General features: G+C 56.3%; 1 protein-coding gene across 1 annotated transcript; it reads right to left on the bottom strand.

Moving 5' to 3' along the window:
• Nucleotides 1–2,425: 2,425 nt before the first annotated feature.
• Nucleotides 2,426–18,874, bottom strand: Gga1 (golgi associated, gamma adaptin ear containing, ARF binding protein 1). Its single transcript, XM_021216173.1, has 17 exons — nucleotides 18,447–18,874; nucleotides 15,394–15,478; nucleotides 14,258–14,333; nucleotides 13,254–13,352; nucleotides 12,389–12,512; nucleotides 11,459–11,559; nucleotides 10,880–10,960; nucleotides 8,557–8,694; nucleotides 8,353–8,434; nucleotides 7,772–7,879; nucleotides 7,004–7,156; nucleotides 5,427–5,491; nucleotides 4,837–5,009; nucleotides 4,287–4,477; nucleotides 3,657–3,826; nucleotides 3,361–3,471; nucleotides 2,426–3,268 (listed from the first exon to the last, which is right to left on the bottom strand). The coding sequence occupies exons 1-17, from the start codon at nucleotides 18,487–18,489 to the stop codon at nucleotides 3,158–3,160; spliced, it is 1,911 nt and encodes a 636-aa protein (XP_021071832.1). The 5' UTR covers nucleotides 18,490–18,874; the 3' UTR covers nucleotides 2,426–3,157.
• Nucleotides 18,875–20,739: the final 1,865 nt, after the last annotated feature.

The following is a 20,739-nucleotide window of genomic DNA, read 5'->3' as shown; positions in this document are numbered from 1 at the left end:
CAGAAGAGGGCGTCAGATCTCATTATGGGTGGTTGTGAGCCACCATGTGGTTGCTGGGATTTGAACTCAGGACCTTTGGAAGAGCAGTCAGTGCCCTTACCTGCTGAGCCATCTCACCAGCCCCTTGTCTGCTGTTCTTATTCAAACACCAAAAGTCAGGGAGAGAAGAACCTTGACTAGCCCTGCCTTAGTTGCCCTTGTAATATGTGTGGCTGCCTTAGGACAGTAGAATTTACTGGTGTGTCCCGTGGGTCATCCTTCCCTAAGGTGGGTATCTTCGCCTCCATTTGGCAGATGTGCAGACCCAGGCTCTTGGACCAGATGTGCACAGCCAGCTGACTGTGTGGTAGGGGCCAGGTCAAAGCAGACCTAACTCCTAGGAGCCGTGACTGCTGCCTTTCTGCTGTGTGCATGGTTTCAAGGCTGGCCTTTGCTCCTGCCTTGACAATGGCTGCTGAGGGACTGACCGGTCTCCACGCAGACTGGCCTGCAATCCCTATGACAGTCTGGGTGGCATCTGCTAATGAGACTTGAGCGGATGTGGTCAGGGCAGCCATAGGCAGGCTTGGGGTGGAGGCTGTTGGCCTCATCCTACCAGTTGAGACGCTGGCACATGGCTTGACTGTGGCAATACTCGAAAGCCTCCAAGTGGTTTCTGCCCACAGCAGCCGGCAAGGTGTGTTTTCCTTGGGCTTTGGTAAACTCCCTTGCCCACCCCCACTTCCACAGTTCAAAAGGCCTTTCCAGGAACCCTGGGGTGGGGCTGAGGCTGGACTCCTTCCTTTTGCTGCTAGCCCTGGGGGAAATGTATGCTCTTGATCCCAGCCAGGAGCTAGGCCGGCCAGGTGCCTAGAACAGTCTACCATCTTGATGGCTGCTTCCTCTAGACAGTTGGTCCAGTCTCCTGTTCTCAGGACAGTTCTGAGGACAAGAGGGGGAGACTGCAGGCAGCATGCCAGGGTGGGTGGCTCACCTCGGCTGCCCTATGGGGTAGTAGAGGCCACAGAAGGTATGCCAGGGCAGCAGAGGCCTCTGTCACCCTTGGCTTCATCACAGATGAGCAGCCTGCCCTGTGGTTACTGCAGAATGAACTGCTGGCTCTGGTCAGTGTCCCCACAAGTGGAAGTGTGGCTTTGAGGCCTGGGAAGTCCCACTGCGCTGGTGTGGTCATGGAGTTCATCTTTTAAGACAGAGACAGAATTTCCTCGGGTATCCGTGCTAAGGCAGATGCAGACTCCAGGGACACCCCTTGTCCCCCAGCTCCCCGGAGTGCCATACTGGGGCTCCAGTCTCCCAGGTTCCTACCAGGTTCTGAGACAGGCCATACCTGGCTCAGAAGATGTGCATAGAAATGGATGAGGACAAAGCCAGAGGAGGGGTGGCTCCCTGGGTCCCAACCCTGTGGCCTTTTCAAAGGAGGATCCTAGAAAGGGAGAGCAAGCTAGTGACTTTGGAACCAGCACACCCAGCTCATGGGACTCTTCCAATTCACAGTCCCACAACCCCATGGCAAACCTCCTCCATCCAGTGGCCATCTAACAAGACTCTACTGGAGACACATTTCCGAGGTCCCAGGTGGGAAGTAGAGGCCGTTTTGAGAAAGGGTGGGTGCTAGGACAGATCATCAGCTGTCAGGGGGGAGCATGCGCAGGGTTTGGTTGGAAGGAAGCTCAGTGGGGCCGTTGCCTCCCATCTTTTTGCTTTACAGTCCACGCTGAGATTCCTTCACCCGAAATGTCCAGTGTAGGCCTGACAGGGTATCAGTCCCGTGGGAATGGGAGAGCTGTGTCATCTCCAGGTGTCCACAGGATCTAAGGAAGGGATTTTAGTAGCCAACCTTGGCTTAGGAACTGCCAGATGAGACAAAGTGAAAGTGATTCCTCAGATGTGGGACTTCCCGGAGCCTGTAGCAACTCAGCGGCTCACAGGAGAGTGGGCAGCCTGTGCCTCGAACTGCAGGGGCCGTCTTCCTGCAGTGTGGGACTCTAAGCCAGCTCCTCACTGCACCCCTCTGGCAGGTTGTCCTCGCTGGGTGGCTTCTGCACCCTGCTTGGGTCCAGCCTTTTACCATGCCGGGTGAGGAGGAGTAGGCAGAGCGAGCCCTGTACCGCAGGGAGAAGCACAAGACCGGCTTCATAGTGCAGGAGGAAGCGAGCAGCCGGGAGCTTCCCCTTGGCTTCTGCAGCAGCCAGACCTCCTAGTGGCCCCTTCATCCTCAGCGACAACAGCTCTGGGCCACCACAGACCAGTGTTTCCTGAGTGACTCAGTAGCAGCCACAGGCCCCCAGTAGGGCCTCTTCTGGCCCAGGGCTGAGGGGCTGGGATGGGTGGGAGATGGGAATGGATCTATAGGGCAGTCCCTAGCTCCCCACCTCCCAAATCTTCCCTACATCCCTTACCCCACAAGGGTGACAAGAGCATCTAGTCCAGGAAAAAAGTCACTTTATTTTCATAAATACTCCCACTGCCACCCATCCTGACCCTACATGACCTCAGGAGGGTGGGCAGATGTGAGGTGCTCACGGGAGGCCCCAGCAGAAGCTGATAATGGAGCATGGAACTTGGGGAGTTCCATGGCCCTCCGGGGGCATGTCCTCTGGCTTTGCTTTCAAGTTTCCATGGCCCATGGGAGCCTGAGAGCAAAGCGAGGCCTCTGGAGCCACCGGGGGCTGAGCGAGAGCGCCTTCAGCTCTGTGACCACAGGGCCATTCCAAAAGAAGAGCGACAAGCCAGACCACACCAAGTGCACAATGCTAGGGCGTGGGCGTCACCCCCAGTCACTGGGTTCCCACAGAGGAGGCCGGGGCTGCTCCCAGTTCCAGCATGGCCTCCCAAGTTATGGCTGGGCCTTTCCATAAGGCATAAAAGACAGGCGAGGATGACCCCACCTCAGGCTGGGATTCAGGGCTGCGCCTTGCAGCCCCGCTCCTTCCCTCACCCCAGAGTCCTTCCAGGGCACACAGCCCCTCCCTGCTCCAGGCTCTCACTGGTGATGGAGGTCCCAGCAGCTATGGCAGACCCAGGCACAGCCTCCTGCTGGGTTTAGCTCAGCAGGGGGGAGGGAGGGGGAAGAGTCACTGGGGGCCACAGGAGGGAGAGAAGCACCAGGAGGAACAGTTCAGGTCCTGCCGCCCCTCCTCTCTCCAGCCCCTCTGTCCTAGAGGCTCCCCCAGGTCTCTGGTGGGGGGAACTGATCCACATCTCCCATCTCATTGTAGGTCTGGTCGCCCATAGTGAAGATGAGCTTGTAGCGGAGGCGAACCTTCTCCTGGACACAAAGGGCACAAGCACAGCTGTCAGAGCAGGAAAGGGAGGGTAGCGCCACCCTGGGGCACCGCCCTGACATAGCTGGGCCCTCACCTTCTGGGGGTTAGCAAGGAGCAGGACCTGGGTGATGGCTGAGGGGTGGACGATGGGGTTGAATGCTGGCAGCTCTGTGCCGGAAGGTGGCTGCAGCCTCACCTTCATGACCTGAGGGCAGGAGGTGACTGCTGGTCAGGCAGCCACCACCGAGGAAGCAGCTCCCTTCCCAGAGTCTCAGGGATCTCTCTGGCTCCCCACCCCTTCCCCAGCTCCCCAGTGAAGGAGATACCACGCCCAGGTACCAGGCTGCCCACCAAGTCACAGACTTGTAAAGAGCCTGGTCTGCCCTTCACCTTGGGGACAGCTGACTGGAACACAATGTTTCGGATGGGCTGGGGAGCCGTGCTCAGCATAGAGACCACCACCACCAGCACATCAGAGCGCCCTGGCAGTGGGTCCCGAGCAAAATGGAAGAGGACACGGAAGCCATGCTGGTCATAAACGGTCACGGGCAAGATGCTGCCTGTGGGAGGAAGGGTAGGAAGACAGTCAGTGGGTGGAGCCAGGCCCTTCCCAGGCTCTGCTGAGGGCTCTGCTCAGTCTGGGTCATGCATTCTTTGGGGTCAGAGTCAGTGCTGAGGAGGACTGGGAAGGCTTTGGGCTTCTTGGTTGGTTTCTAAGTCAGTCAGCCAGCGCTACCTACTGCTCCTGAGTAAGACCCGGGGCTTCCTCCTGGATCTTTCTTTGAGGCTCTGTTTTATAATCATAAGGAGCCTTCTAGTTCTGGCCCCTGCCCTCCCTGGGAACGAGGGGTCAGGGTTCAATTCTTAGAAGCCCTCTCCTGTGCAACCCAGGGATTCGAAAGCAGCCTTTCATCACTCTAGGATGGGGAGGCCCTTGTGCAGGGTAACATCAGAGTCACCAGGCTCTGGGGACAAGAGCTGGCCTGGCCCGGCCCTCCCACCCCACCCCTCCCCACTCACTGGGTTTGATAGACTCCAGGGGTACAGTAATGCTGCTTAGGGAGAGCTCAGTGGGTGTGGCCTGAGGTGGAGGCCCAGGGGGCTCTGGGGACGTGGCGTGGAGGCTGGTGGCTCCTGCACTGGGCGAGCTGCAGCTGCTCTTACTCTGCAGGTCACGGAGGGTGAGCCGGGGGGCTGGCTGCTGCTTCTCCCTTAATGGGGACAGTGTATTAGCACGTGATTTTCCAGTGGGCTGCCCAGCTCAGTACCTGTGGGTAGCTTTGAGCAGCCTCATCTGCAGTGGGAGCCTCCCCCCACTCCTTCGCCTCGGCATCTTCTCATGCTGAACCCCCTTCTATCTTTTCCTAGGGTGTTGGGAACTCAAGGGGCATGCACGTCAGTAGACACAGTGGCCCATTCTCATCAACACTTGTAGTGTGGGGCCATCCCTGGGCACACCCTTGTCACAGTGGGCGATCAAACACGCTGGACTCCCAGGAGTAACAAGTGATGGGCGATCCCCTGCTGGGCCCAGAAGCTGCTGGCTTGTGGGGACAGTGGCAGCCCTCACCACCGCACTTGCTGGGCTTCTGGGGGCAGAGCCTGCTGCAGAAGGGTTTTCCCCAAGAGGTCCAGGTCGTCCAGGCCGCTGCTTGTTGGTGGGGGGGCTTGGGCTGGGGGTCGGCTGTCCACGCTGGGGGCCTGGACTGGAGGAGGGACTGAGGGTTCACTGCCATCTGATGACTGTGGGCAAAGGAGACGGGTATGAGACTCTCCAAAGTGTTAGGGTCACCACCTGAGTCCTGAGGCCCTCCCTTCCCTGGTGACATCTGAGAGAGGTACAGCAGAGAAGATAATAGACTACCTGTTCATGAGGCAAAACACTGGGCCTAAGTGGATCTCCACACTGTGGGGACCATAAGTCACCTTTTTAAGGGAAGAAGAGCTTATCCTTGAAGGCGGGACTGTGGTCCTATCAGGGCCCCTAAGCTAAGGCCCAGGCACCCTTGTTGGAGGTTAGAAGAGACTGTTGAGCTCTTTGCTGGGATGGTACTGCCGTGTCCCAGGACCCACCTGCCTGTCACCTTTTAGGCTACTGGCTCCAGCCTCCCTTCCCTGGGGTCGGGCTGACATAGGCAGAGCCAGCTTTAGCCCTCTTACCTGGAAGTTGTCCCACCCCACACTATCTGAGCTGGTGCCTGACGGTGGTGTCGGGTCACTTAGGCCTGTAGAGAAAGCAGGACAGGTGACTGGACTGGTGGGCAGATGGGGCACGAACGGCCACCAGTGTGTGCTGCTTGGGCCTCCCTGGAATCCTCCCTTCGAGGCTCAGGAGTGAAATGCACAGTTTCAGAGGGGACCAGCAGCAGCGCAGAAATCGAAAGCATCACCCTGGCGGCCACCTTGCAGCCCACACTAGCTTCCTTTCCTTCCAGCAAGGCCCCACAGAAGCCAGCTTGGCAGGGTTGGAACTTTCATCTCGGTCCCTCGGCAGCTAAGAGCAGGAGCCAAAGTAGTGAGGAGGGAGTCTGACCTCGTGTGTCAGGTGAGTATCTGTGGGCAGGGTGTTATCCTGGGTGAGCCTCCGTGTCCCCAAGTGGACAACGGGGAGGTGGAACAGGCAGGCTCTGAAGGCACTGACAGAGGTCAGTAAGGCCAACTAATTGGTGCTGCGGGCCCTGGGGACGGCCTAGCACGGTCCCTGTCTATGCTGAACACCTCAGCCAAGCTTGCCCTGTATTTGTCTTAGAAAAGACAAGTGACCCTGTTACTCAGCAACTGCCAGCTTTCCCCTATGGCACAGGGTGATGCACACCTTTAATCTCAGCACTTGGGAGGCAGAGGCAGGTGGATCTCTGAGTTCAAGGCTAGCTTGGTCTACAGGGTGAGCTCCCAGACAGCCAGGGCCACACAGAAACCATGTCGCCAAAATCCCCAGACAAACAAAAAAGGCCAAAGACTCAGACAACCATTAGACTGAGCACAGGGTCCCCCAATGGAGAAGCTAGAAAAAGGACCCAAGGAGCTGAAGGAGTTTGCAGCCCCATAGGAGGAACAACAATATGAACTAACCAGTACCCCCAGAGCTCCCAGGGACTAAACTACCAACCAAAGAGTACACATGGAAGGACTCATGGCTCCAGCTGCATACGTAGCAGAGGATGGCCTAGTCAGTCATCAATGGGAGGAGAGGCCCTTGGTCCTATGAAGGTTCTGTGCCCCGGTGTAGGGGAAGCCAGGGCTAGGAAGCAGGTATGGGTGGGTTGGTGAGCTGGGGGAGGGGGGAGGGAAGGGCAGTTTTCAGAGGAGAAACTAGGAGAGGGGATATCATTTGAAATCCAAATAAAGAAAATATCTTTAAAAAGAAAAAAGGCCAAAGAAAACAGAGTTCACGTGTTCACTTTCAATGTTCCGAGGGTACTGGGCTCACTAGAAGTGGAACTTGCTAAGTAAATCCTGTTCTTCCTATCTGGAGGGAGACCCCACTGATCCTTCACCAGGGTAGCTCTACTCCAGGAATCCCCCCCGGCTCCCCCAGGCAGGCAGAACTGGCCAGCCCTACCCTCTGCCAGGCAGATCTTGTTCTCAGTCTCCCCTTGCCAGGGCTTCACCAGTATAGGGAGGCCATGCAGCTTGCCCACGGCCTCCACTGGCTTCCCAAAGGAGCACAGGGCCATTGCTGTATGCCAGCAGAATGCTGGTGCCAGCAGGCTGCCCCACACTGTCCTCTTCCTTACCCAGAGACATGAGCTCGTCATCGAGCAGGGACACTGAGGCACTGAGCTGCTCGGGATTGCTCTGGTTGCCAGGGCGAGTGGGCGTGGCTGGGTGTGTGGTGCCCGGGGGAGGGAGGTCCAGGCCTGAGAGGTCCAGCAGGGCCGACGTGCTCCCTGAGAGGAAGAGAGTCGGGCAGGTCCTGGGAGCACTCAGAGCAGCAAGGTGAGCACAGCACCCCTCCCCCCATCTCATTACAGCCTTCTGGCCCCTTGTAGCCACTCGGGCCCACCAAGCCCTTTCTTTGTTTACAATCAATCTCTTTGCTTAGGGTCAGGAATGTGACCTTAGTGTCAACGCAGGGCGAAACCAACTAAGGACCTAAGGTGTTATTCTGGGACGCAGCTTTAAGAGATGGCTGCTGTTCTCATACCCAAAGGCTCGGCTCCTCCCGGCCTGCCAAGGCTCCCTCACTGCTAGCCTTTTCTGTGATGCCCCTCCTGCCCACCCCACCCTGCTATAGTCCCCTGAGTAGAGTCAAGTTTGTATCTAAAGCTCTGTCCTTTTTTCTGGAAGTGTAGTCAGGCCTAGGGGATGACCCAGCCCCACACATCTGGATCCAGACTCATGAGAGGAAGTGTTTTCTTTCTATTTCATGACAAACTTGGGCTTCCTTCCCCACAGCTTCAGGGCTAACCCAGAATGCCTCAGCTCCCTCCTCGGGCCTTCATGGTCACACTGAAGGTCATGCCGCCCACACCGGCCCCCCAGAGCACTCCTGCTCTCCTTACCGGGAATGGAGCTGGCCGCTGTGTCACCGTTGACCTCCTCACCCCGGACCAGCTGCTTGTACAGGTTGATCACCTGGGTGAGATTGTCATTAGCCTGCAGGATCTCAGCTGGAACAGGACGGAGAGGAAAGGTGGCTTTGAAGGAGTGGCGGGGCCTCTGGATAGGGGATAGGAGCCCTCCACACCCACCCCAAAGTTATGGAAAGGGGTCAGGCATCCCACTGCAAATGTGGGTCCCGCCAGCCAGGCTGCTGTAGCGGCTTGAAGGTGGAAATATACCCAGATTGTCCAGGAAGAGCCAGGCAGGGAGTAGAGCCAGAGTCCTGAGTGACTGGGAAGGGGTGATCTGATACACTTGTGCTGGGACCTGAGCTCGTCATTCTGTTTGGGAGATGCCTGCCCAGGACCTGTTCAGAGGATCTCCAAGAGCAGTCTGCTCTCTGCGGCCTTTTCAGATGAGTGCTGGAGAAAGGGGGGCCCCTCATGGTAGTTCCTTCCAACTGTGGGTGTCTAGCGGGGCCTGGAAGTGGGAGGAGGTAGGACAGGGCTGGGCCTCATCTTGGCAGTTGCCTGGGGCTCACCTAAGGCCTCATCATTGTCTTCTGTGTCACTGGCCAGTCGAAAGAGTGTGGGCCGCATGCGCTCACAGCGCTGGTACAGCTCCTGGGTGGAACAGGATGAGTAGACAAGGGTTATGAGTGGGCTGGGGTGGGCCGGGAGTGGGCTGGGGTGAGGTGGGCTGGGGTGGGCCGGGAGTGGGCTGGGGTGGGCTGGAGCAGGTGTACCTTCATGAGGTCCTCGCTGCTGCTGGATGCAGCACCCTGGCTGTGGTTCATCACCATCTCCGTCAGCAGCTTCACATTGTTGTTAACCTCCTCGATGGCATTCACCCGCTTTGAGATCTTCTCCATCCGCTTCTGGTCCTGGAGGACAGCAGGTGGCCAGAGGCCGTCTCAGGCCTCTGGAGGTGATAACACCCAAGTCTGGGAAGAAGGCTGGATGGATTGGAGTTCAGCTCTGTGGCCAAGTCCTGCCGACAGCATGCCACGCAGGACAAGTACTCTCTCCGAGAAGCAGTGTCCTACTATTGTGCACTCCCTACCCTCCTGCCACCGTCCTCAGGCTAGGCCACTGCACAGGCTCAAGTCTCTAGAGGTGGCCCTCAGTCACATCACCAGGTTCTAGACTCGTGACCATGGCCTACATCATTTCTGCCCTCCTAGTTTCTGACTCCTGAAGATACTTTCCCATCCTCGGCCAGCACTCACAACCCAGAAACATGTATGGAGTCCCTCCTTGTCTGCAGGTGCTTGGCCAGTGTGTGGGTCCGGGCCTTTAAAGGCAGCTGCAGGAGGCAACCCCGCCCTATCAGCCCCTTCTGTTTCCCAGTGTCCTTGTGCTGTAGGAGGTGGGCTTGTTCTGGGCAGTCTCACACCGCTTAGCCCTTTAACACCTCCATGAAATAAGCAGTGCAGGCCATGACACGCCCTCTCCTGCTGCATGGGATGCAGAGAAGGCCCCGACAGTGAAGCTGAGACCCAGGCTTAGCCCCACCAACCTGCACGACGAGACCTTGCCTCCCAGGAAGAATGAGCTAGCGGTCTCTGTGGGGCACACACTTTTAAAACGTGGAAAGTTTCTTTGCTGCTGTCATTAGTGAGCTGGGAGGTTTCATGTAAACGTTCACATTTCTGGATCACTTTCAAGGAAAAACCCATCACCTAATGAACCAGCTACACAGGGTTAGAGGTGGGCAGTCTCCTGCCTCAGAGGCGCCTGCCATGCGGCCTCAATCCTTAGCCTGGAGAGCTGTTACCCCGGCTTCTTCTGCCTGTGCTTTTGAGTGCTGAGATCTTGGTTTGGTTCCTGACAAAGTTTCATTCTGTAGCTCAGGCTGGCCTGGAGTTCAAGTCAAGGCTATCCCCCTGTCTTAGCCTCCCTCCCCAGTGTTGGGATTAGAGGTGTGAGCCACCTTGCCCATCCTCAACACCTTCTGAAAAGTTTGTCTTGAGACAGTCTCTCTCTACAGAGCCCTGTCTTGGAACTCACTATAGACCAGGTCAGCCTAAACTCACAGGAATTCCTCCTGCCTCAGACTCCCAAGTGCTGGGATTAAAGGTGAGCCAGCCTTGGCCTTATTAAGTTTCAGTGTACACTTCTAACATATGTTAGTTTACACATTAAACATATTAACAGAGCCAGGCAGTGGTTAATCCCAGCACTTGGGAGGCAGAGGCAGGTGGATTTCTGAGTTTTAGGACAGCCTGGTCTACAGAGTGAGTTCCAGGACAGCTAGGGCTACACAGAGAAACCCTGTCTCGAAAAAACTGAATAAACAAACAAACAAACAAACATATTAACATCTGTGTTTTGCTCTCTGTGTATGCATGTTTAAACATACACATACTTACATATATATTTAAAAGTATTTTAAGGTTCAGTTTGTTTGGGGGGGGCGTATGCAGAGGATGGACACCAGGACCTCATGTATGATGGCAAGCATTCTACACTAAGTTTTGGTCTCAAGCCCCAATATGTTCCCAAAGTACTTGTTAAAAGTGTTTACATTTGTGTGTGTGTGTGTGTACATGTGCCATGATGTGCACTTGGAAGTAAGGGCGTGTGTGGGAACTGACTCTTCCCTCCCACCATGTGGGTTCTCTGGGATCCAGCTCAGGTTAGCAGCCGATATCTATACTGGTAGAGCCATCTTGCTGGCTCCCACACTTCTTTTTTCTTTCCTTTTTTTTTTTTTTTTTTTGATAGGGTCTGCTAGGTGGGCCAGACTAGCCTCAACCTCAGGATCCTCCTGCCTCAGCCTCTGGAGTTACAAGATTCCAGGTCCATGCCACTGGTTCTTGGGCCTCATGACTAACAAACAGCAGCCCCTCAGAAACTCATGCATAGACAGCAGGGCCTCTCAGGCTACTGGGCAGCTCTTCCCTCTCAGTATCAGCCGCTGAGCACCTGCCAGTTCTTTACTGTGGCAGCTGTCCTGCTGGGCCACTGTAGGACATCATATGTACACACACACACTCATAGCTCTTGCATGGTGGCCTAGCTCCACACCCCGTCCCTCCTACCCCTGTACACCAGGCCAGCCATCACCTCCTGCACCATCTCTTTGATGAGCTTATTGGCAGCCCGGAGGTCCTCAGGGTGTGAGCTCTTCAGCAGGCGGGCCAGCATCTGCAGAGACAAGTAAGTGGCTGTGGGCAGCACCAGCTCAGAACCTACAACCCAGATCCTCAGTTACGGTTTGTGGGACCTCTCTGTGAAATGGTCAGAGCTGATGGGTGCCGGTGCGCATAACCGAGGCACTGCACACACTCCCCACAGAGCACAGCAGAAGGGTGTCCTCAGCAGACACCCTCCACCCCAGCCTCTAGGAAGACACACCAGAAACCACAGCGGTAGCCTTGGGAGCTGGTTAGGGACATATTTCAACAGTTCCTCTCCAAGCAAATGCATCTGTAACTAATCCACTATTACTGAAAGATAAAGCTACCCGGCTGCTCAGCCAAGCCCTGGGTTCTGAACTGTGCTTCCTGAAGGCAGATGCCAGCATGGGGCAGTGTATTCAGCAGGCGCCCACACAGGACACCACCTCCACAGAGGTCACATTCAGCATGAGCCTCTGCTCCAGAGACTGGAAATCTCTGCTGGAAAGCAGCTACCCAGCCTTACCTTGGACTTCTCCTCATCTTCAAAGATCACATTCTTGGGCCGTGGAGGGGGGAGGGGAAAGATGGCATCCTCTGGAAGCTTAGGGTCAGACTTCACAATCCCTGGGGAAGACAGGGTTGGAAGGCTGTCAGTGTCAGCTCCAGGGGTCACAGGAGAGGGATCTGGGAAAAGGGTGCCAAGGTTAAAGGGAGCTCACACCTTCATCCCTCCCTAGTCGGGACTGATGACTACTTCTGACCTGCCCAGTGAGTGAACTCCAACAGAGATGGTTTGAGCCCAATATATATAACATTTAAACAGCAGTTCCTTTTGCTTTTTTTATGACTTATTTTTAATTACGGGTCTGTGTCTCCATGGGGCTTGTGCATCAGAGTGCAGGGCCTGTGGAGGTAAGACACAGCCACTCCCCTAGAGCTGGAGTTGTGGGTGGTTGTGAGCCACCTCACGTGAGTGTAGGAAACCAAACTTGGGGTCTTTGGAAGAGCAGCAAGTGCTCTTAACTGCTGAGCTCTCTCTCCAAACTCCATACATATTTTTTGAGAAAGGGTATCGTGTAATCCTTCTGTATTCACTATGTAGCTCAGGGTGGCCCCTCTACTTCAGATCGTCCTGCCCCAGTACCTAAGTGCTAGCATTACAGGTGTGCACCGCAATGCCCGAGTACTCCGTGCTGAGGACTGAAGGCAGAGCTCCGTGCACACTAGGCAAGCACTCTACCAGTTAAGCTACACCCCTCGCTCCTGAGTGCCCATGTTTTGAGGCTACTCTCTGATAAACTTGATCCATTACCATCTTTTTTCTACTCAAGCCCGCCTGCAGCTTGGGCCTTCTGCCTGCCAGCAAGGTCTGCCTTTACTGTCTCAGCAACACAGAGCCAGTGAGGCTGCAGGCGGGGCCTGTCCCTGGTCCCCCACACTGGGGCTCGCTCACCCTGCTTCTTCAGCATCTGGTAGGCTTCCGCAATCTTCACCTCCTCAGGCAGGCCGACCGTCCAGCTGTACAGCAGCTCCAAGATCTTACTCCTCACCTTCTCTGACGTCCGGGAGCCCAGGTACTTCAGAGAGACACAGAAGGGGATGTCTCTGACACTGCTCGGGCCCCCTCACTTGAGCCCTAAACCTGCAGTCCTCACATGCCCTGCAAGGGGCCTGGTGTAAACCGAGCTCCGGTCTCAGCCTGACCACCCACTGGCTGTGTCAGGGCTCTGTGACTCAGTTTCCTCATTGTGGGCACCTGCTCAGAGCATACAGAGCTGAACCTTGAGAGCCCAGCAGGGAGCCTGGGCTCCACGTGGAGGAGGAAGAGCTCCTGTGCAGACACAAGGCCCCACACATCAGCTCCAGCAGCAAACTAGGCCAAGAGATGGGGCTCTCACTGCACAGTTCTCTCCTGGGAGACACGGGGCTGCATGGCCCACTCAGAGTTCTATTCAGAGGAAGGTCACGGGGGGTGGGGGGGCCTGGGCATCTGATATGTACCCAAACTGTGACCAAGGTCCAGTAGGCAGGGTGTGGCCCATTTGCTAACATGACTGACTAAGGTTTCTGGCTTTGGATGCTGAGGCTCAAGGAAACCACATCTAGGTGATTCCGACAGGGAGAAATGTCAGTCACCTAAGCAGCCCGGGCTGGGCACGCCCAGTGACAGTATGTTTGTGCCCTGAGATCAGCTCTCTCTGCATGCTCAGAGGCCCAGGCTGTCCTGACTCAGTCAGCTCCTGGGGAAGGTTCCTGACTGAGAGGCCCCTAGGGACCTTGCTCCTGCAGCCTGCATCAGAGCCTGGGCCGGGACGCACCTTGGGAGACACAACCTTGATGAGCTCATTCAGGAAGCGGAACTTGCCCACCTCATCATGGAACCTCTTGCCGCAGCTCTTCATGCACGTCTCCAGAACCTGTGGGGAGAAGCACTGAGGTAGCCCCCATCCTTGCCAGGGCCCAGAGGGAGGGAAGGGACCCTCGAGGGTATAAGATGCAGAGGCTCCCAGGTCACCTGCCCAGGGCGCTGGGTCAGGGGTCGTCTAGTGACCAGTACTGCTCAGGCTGCTCTACCACAGGGCCTCCATGGCTTGGCCCGAGTACCACTTGCACATGGCCCTTTACTATTCTTTTTTAGAGACAGGGTTTCTCTGTGTAGCCCTGGCTGTCCTGGAACTCACTCTGTAGACCAGGCTGGCCTCAAAGTCACAGAGATCCACTTGCTTCTGCCTGCCGAATGCTGGCATTAAAGGTGTGCACCATTACTGCTTGGCAGTTTGACACTACTTTGGCTTTCCCTAAACCTGTGAAATCACAAGATCCCTGCATACTTAAGGAAGAAACCCCAAACAAAAACCAACATGTTGAAACATGCACAGCTACTTAGAGCAATTTCCACTTAGCCTCAGACAATCTTATTCTAAGAAGCTGGTGTATGGGCTATGCGGGGGGTCAGAGACAGTGTCCCACCTCTTTCGATCCTGGTGTAGCTATAACCTCAATCCTGAGCCTCTCTCACTGCAAAGGACAGCACTGCCCAGGGTCTGCAGATCCTATGTGCTCTGGATGACCCCTGCAGACAACCTGGGAGCTTTACAAACACAGACTCTACAACATGCATGCTGATTCAGTGTGTTTAACGTGTCCTGCGGAGGTGTCCATTGTGCATCTGAGGTAAAGAATCCCTGCCACCACCCTCAGAGGTGACAAAAGGCTAACTAACTGCTACTGTTAGGTACCTTGAGGGTTGGCCCAGACCTATATCCAGGATCATCTGGTCACAATTCCCTTGGGCTCATGAAACCCTGGGATCTTTTCTTACCGTCAAGGCCTGGATGGCTTCCCATTCCTGTGGGGACTGGATCTTGTGGGCCAGCAAGCGGGTGGCAAGTGGAGGCCTGGGTAGGAGGAACAGAGTCATAACTGACATGGTACCTGATTCACTCAGAGGGACAGTCACTCCATTAGCCTGTAGCACATCAACCCTCTACTGGCCCTGCGAAGCACATGCCAAAGCCCATGTGTCCCCAGATCAAACAGGACCTGGGGTGGTAACAGCAGTGCCAGACGGCCAATATAGGCAAGGGCCTCCCCTTTTGGCTTCAAGAAGATGACATGGGTCTGCAGAAGTTGCTTATTGGTAGAGCCACTTGTCTAGCATGGGTGAGTGAGGCCCTGTGTAAACTCATTACCATCAGAAGCAAAAGCAGCTGTGTCCCTGGTCTGCACAGGGCATGGTAAGATCGGGCGGTCACAGCTTGAGTGCTAAGGCCATGCGAGGTGGCTCACGAGCACCCAGGCTCCTTCCTTTCCTCTGTGGCAGGAAAACCCTCATGCCCCCCCCCCCCCCATATGCACCTTGGCCAGAGCCACATTACAGTTGAGGACTGAGGCTCAGATCCATCAATGACTTGCCCAAGACTAATCAGCCAGAGGTGGAATTCCTTTGCCCCAAAGCCTAGGAACCCCACATCAAGGGCTGCCAGAGTGAAGGACCTGCCCCAGAGAGGAGGGTGGGGGCAGAGCTCACTGTGACGAGGTTTCTATAACCCAGAGCACCAAGAAGCTGGGGACCAAGCCCTGGGAAGTCACTTGTGGAAGCATTTTGGACAAGCATTCCAGGTCAGTCTGGTTTTCTTACAGGAAGGGCCTGCTGGGGAAAGTACAGACTGCCCTCTGAAAGGCCCCCAGCACATCGTCTGCCACATGGCAGGGTTAGATTTGACCAGGCATAGGACTGCCAGTGTCCTGGTAAGGTTCAACAGCAAACAGCTGAGCCTCAGTTCCTTCATTTATAAAATGGATCCAGGAAGGGCTCCCCTCAAGAGGGTGGCACCCCCAAAGCCCCCAGCAGGAAGCACCACTGTCTTTGTCAACTGTCACTGCACTTAGAATGGGAACTGGGTCTCCAGCCTGCATGGCAGGGGCACAGTGTGTCAGCCAGAGGGAGCCACCTACCCCTCCAAGTCTTCGTTGAGCTGCTCGCAGAAGCCGTTGATGCTGGCCCAGTTCAGCTCCTTGTTCAGAGGGTTTGTGGCTCTGTCTGCAGGAGCAGAGGGGGTCAGTATGGGAGAGTGGGAGTCCTGCCTCCCCTAGTGCAGGCCTGCAACTGGCACGGCTAAGAGGAGCCGAGCACATGGGACACGATTCCCTCCACTTCCTGTTGGACAGCCCCCACACCTGAGCCCTGACCTTCGAGTGGAATCAATGGGCAGAAGAACATGTGGCCACTGCTTACCTCACCTTCCCCCAAGGGTCCCTCCTCAGAGACTACACCCAGCGACGACCGCCTCCCATGGCTGTACCCCACTATGCTGACTTTACCATCTCTCACGCTGTTCTCAAGAGCAGCACCACAATCCTCCTGGTATCCGTACTCAGGAGACTGAGGGGTAAGGAAAAGGCCAGGGTCTGGCCCTGGAGGACCTGTAGGCCTGGGCAGTGGGCCAAGAGAAGCTAGGCTCTTAGGAAAAGGTAAGTGGCCAAGAAAGCACAGGAACCCAGCGCAGGAGGCTTGGATCTGCCTGGGGCCGGGGCAGCCGCCCAGGCTGAGGGCCACTCTGCTCAGGTAAGGACATGGCCCTGGGAAAGACTGCACTGGGGGCCTCACGTCTAGTTCTGCCAGACCTTGTCCCTGGGGAGTGGCTCAGGAACACCTCTTCCAAGGGTGCTTTATCAGTGCCTTCTTCACTTCTGCCCACCATGGCAGGGGCTATGTTCCTGGCTATTCTTTACGGTGGGCCCAAGTGGACTATTACACAAGGCTGTGTGACTCCTGCAAAAATATGCTCTCATGGATGCATGAGGGATCGGTGGCAGGGAGGATGGGGCTGGAGAAGCTGGGATGGGCAACAGCAAAGAGGGGCAAATAATACGAGACAGCCCCTTCTGGAGCCCTGGACACGGGCCGGGTGAAGAGCCATGCAGTAAGAGCTTCTGAACCCGTTTCCCTTGGAGAGCTGGACAGCGCGCGGGCTGTGCACCGTGAGGTGGAACTGTTCTCACGGTTCCTGGACACTTCTGCCCATGCTGCGGGTGCAGAGGACCACAGCCCAAGAGGTGGGGCTATGGGAGATCTGTAGACAGGAAGAGGTCGGGGCCCAGGATGTGGCACCTCCCCAGTTGGGGACCTATGCTATGTCTGGGGGCCTAGACACCCTCAGTGCCCGGCAGACACTCACTTAATCCATATTTACTTTAAAAAAAAAAAATACAGCGGTGGACAAACACTCATCTTTCCTGAAACTCACTGGCCCAAATAAAGCATCTCTGAGCACTCAGATTAGCGATCACGTAAGCGCTATGAAGCCGGGCAGAGCGGGGAAAGGATGGAAGGAGCTGGGGCAGGCTGCTCTCTCCCGGGGGCTCAGAGGCAAGACGGGTGGCCAGAGGCTGAAGAAGCATTCTTTCTGGTACCAATCTATCCCAGGAACCTTGTGGGGGACCCTCCAGTCCTTGAGAGGAACAGATGTCACCAGTGAGGCCCATCACCATCATTATCAGCAACATCTCTTCTTCTTCCTTGGGTTAGGCTGCACATTTCCAACCTCCCAGTCCCCCACAATGGCTAAGGGACTGAACACTGGGAAGAGAGGCTGCAATCTGGAGCCAGAGAGAATGTTCGGGGTACTGGCCTCTCAATGACAGCTGAGAAAAAGGGCTAGAACAGGAAGTCCTCGAAGTGTCAAAGGCACGTGAGCCCCAGCAAGGGTGGAGCCAGGCAATCCGTGTCAGGAGCCAGGGAAAAGGAAACTCTTGACTGGCCAGGATCAGTTTCTCCCCAGCACTGACCAATCGGGAGATCTTAGCACTGGAGGAGACATGCCCCCTCCCACTCTCCCAACCTCCACGGTGGGAGGGGGGTTCATCTCCCCTGGCAAGTGGCAGAGGAGGGAGAGAAGTATTTCACAACTGGGTGTGACTCTTCAGATGGGGAAAATATCTATGGTCCTCTCTAGAAGCTATCTTTTACCTCTGACCTCCTGAGACCCGTGCAATACTGCATCTCATGCAGTCCATGGTCACTGACTGTCTCCTTCCAACCACCACCCAACCCCACTGCCAGGCTGACTCTCCTACGTCGTACCCCTGCCCCCCCAACCCCCCAGATCGGTGAGCTGTGGAAATCAACCTCCCAGTTCAACTTCGTTCGAGGCTGGTTTCAAAGGTGCTGACCATGTCGTCCCACACCACCCTGCACAGATCCTTGCTATATCTGAGGCCAAGCTTGAGTATAGACCCAGAGGCTTCCGGGGGTCACATCCCAGAAAGGCCTTGGGACAGACCTGTCACTATATGGACCAGAAGAGCCAACCTGCAGCTCCCAGGGGCAGGGTTCAGGAATGGGGTTGGCAAGGCCAAGGATCTTCAGCAAGCAATGTGGGACAGGGAGAACAGAGGGGTGGAGGAAGCTGTTTCTCGCAGGAGACAGGAAACAAGGGCAGAGGCCTGGGAAGGAGGCTCAGCAGGGGCTAGGAAAGCAATCGGGGACGCAGAGCGAGGCTGGGCTGAGGTAGAATGACAGAGAACTTGGGTTTCCTTATGGAGTCTTAGACGGGACCCTTTCAAGCACTGGGAGTTTCTCCAGGCGCGGACAGAGCTGGATCAGATGGGCCAGGGGTCCCCCGCTTCCTGGGCTGGGGGACCGAGCAGATCTAAGAACTGCGGGCACAGGGTTTGAAAGACTCAGGCCCTGAGGAAGTGGAGGGAATCCCTCAAGGGGAAGACTCGAGGGTCTGCGCTTTGGTGCAACAGGCAGGGCCTTCGGGGGTTCGGGGTAACTCTCCGCCACCGGGTCACCGGGTGGGTGGGCGGCGCCCGCCGGCCAGGGTCCGAGCGGAGCGGCGGACCGGGGCGCCGCCCCTCCGGGTCGGGGGGCGGGGCGTGAGGAGGGGGCGCGCGGACCCCGCCCCGCCCCGCCGGGGTTGAGAGAGAAAGAGAGAGAGAGAGGGGCCAGCCTCGCGCCCCCGGTTCCGGTTCCGGTCCGGCTCGCGCCCCTCCCGGACACTCACTGATTCGTGCCTCCAGAGTCTCCGGCTCCATCGCGGGCTCCATCGGCCACGGGCCCCGGGCCTCGGCGCCGCCCCCCGCCCCCCGGCCGCTCTCGCGGGAACTCCTCGGCTCCGCCCTCGGCCGGTTAAAGGGGCCGCGTCCAGCCCGCGGAGTCGGAAGGCGGCGCCGGGCCGCCGGGCACCATCGAGACGCAGGCGGAGCCGCCCAGAGCGTCGCCTCGCCGGCGCCCCTGCCCCTGGCGGCTGGCGGAGTCGCCGGTGGGGCCGGTCGGCGGCCTCGCAGCTCCGGGCGCTCGGGCGGGAGAGGAAAAGGAGAGCCTGGGGGTGGCGGGCGGCACCATAGAAACCCCGCGGGACGGCTCTAACTCAGTGAGCGTCACGCAGAGACCCGTGACCGCTTCCGGGACAACGCTCCGGAGCCATGTTTCTGAAGGGGCTCTGAAGTCACTTCCGGAGCCCTCAGGGGTACTTCCGCTTACGTAGGCACATGTCAAAGTCTCTTAAAAGGGCAACTGGGCCCCGTGGCCGCCGCGAACGCGACGAGGTTAAGCTAATGTTTGTTTAGCTCTTAAAGCCCCAGGCATTGTTCTGGGCAGTTTTTTTTTCCCCTTGAGACAAGGGTTCACTGTCTGCCCTGGCAGTCCTGAAGCTCGCTCTGTAGAGCAGGCGGGCGTGGAATTCCTGAGATCCGCCTGCTTCCGCCTCCCAAGTGCAGACACGAAAGGAGTGCGCCACCACGCCCAGCAAAGGGCTAAGGTTTTTGTTTTTTGTTTTTTGTTTTTTTAACCTATGAAACCACACTCAAATCCCGGGAATGAGTTTGCCTGAGGTCGCTTAGGGGTCGATGCTTGCACCAGGTACTGCCTTCTGCATTCAGCTTAGAAACTCGTGAAGAGCGCGCTGCATTTGGGTTATCCACAAGGCCAGATATATATCCCACCAGGGGATGATAACGCCAGCACTTAAAAGACAGAGACGATCGGAGATTATTAGTTCAAGGCCAGTGTGGGATGTCGTATCTCAAAGCACGCAACACTCACAAGGTGATGGGGAAGCTCGAAGGGGTGGCAAAATGAGAGGGTCTCTTTCCCCAAACTGGGATGGTGACGACGTCAGGCTCTTGTTTTGGGGGTAGTTTAGGTGGAAGCCAAAATGCGAGGTACTTTCACCCGCTTTTCCCCCCCCCCCCTGTCCTCTGCGGTCGCCTTGGGCAATTCTCAGGAATGCCAGTTTGCTCTCTGTAGCCTCTGGCGGCCGTCCGGGGAACTGGCTACTGTGCCCTCTCCAGCGAGCCTGTGCCAGGAAGAGTTAAAGAGCACCAAGGAACCGGCGAATCCAGTTCCGCGTGCCTGTGGCCTTGGAGAGGGATCAGTATTCACCTTGCAGAACCAGTTACCTCATTTCAGTCGGTTTTTCTTCTGAATTCAACTCTCAGCTGATTCTCAACTGCAACCTATAAGATACGTGGGGGGGGGAGGGGGGAGTAACAAGATGGGCTCCGCCTGCTTTGTTTTCTTTATTTTTAAAATTGTTAATGAAATAAAACCCAACCGCAGGCCGGGCAGTGACGGCGCATGCCTTTAATCCTAGCACTTGGGAGGAAGAGGCAGGCGAATCTCCCGAGTTCAAAGTCAGCCTGGTCTACAGAGCGAGTTCCAGGAAGGCCAGGGCTACACAGAGAAACCCTGTATCAGAAAACCAAAGCCCAAACAAAAACCCAAACTACATTTGCCAAATTGATTTATTTAGAGTCAGATCGCCACTCACGGGCACTTTTGGTGGTGCGACAGTGGCAGAGTCTCCTATAACTCTTACTTTGATCTCTGATCCTTCTTTCTCCACCTTCAGCGTGGATCACCACCCCTACAAGACAATAGGACTTATTGCAAGCTAAGCAACACGCTACCAATTGAGCGACATCCCCAGCTACTGCTGCCTCCATCTTTATAGCCCAAGCTGGTGATTTCTGTGGTACTGGGAGCCTTCATACAAACATGTTAGGCAGACATAACTAACTGAGCTCTAACCTCCAGCTGCCCCACAGTGTATTTCTTTGCACGGAGGTTTGCGTCCCTCCATGCCTCTGGGAAGTCTCATCCTGAGGCATTGCATCGCGTAAATCCCTGAGTTTCTTTTCCTGTTGCTGTGATTAAACTACTCTGATAAAAGCAACTTAAAGGAGACAGGGTTTGTGCTGGCCCACAATTCAAGGGGGGCGGGGGGAGAAATCAAGGCGGCAGCAGCTGGGCCCATCACAGCTGCAGCTGAGAAACGGCGAGGGCGAGAGTGTGGA

The sequence above is a fragment of the Mus pahari genome, chromosome 17, assembly GCF_900095145.1.
Source record: "Mus pahari chromosome 17, PAHARI_EIJ_v1.1, whole genome shotgun sequence".
Lineage (NCBI taxonomy): Eukaryota > Metazoa > Chordata > Mammalia > Rodentia > Muridae > Mus > Mus pahari.
This window is presented reverse-complemented; position numbering and strand designations above follow the sequence as displayed.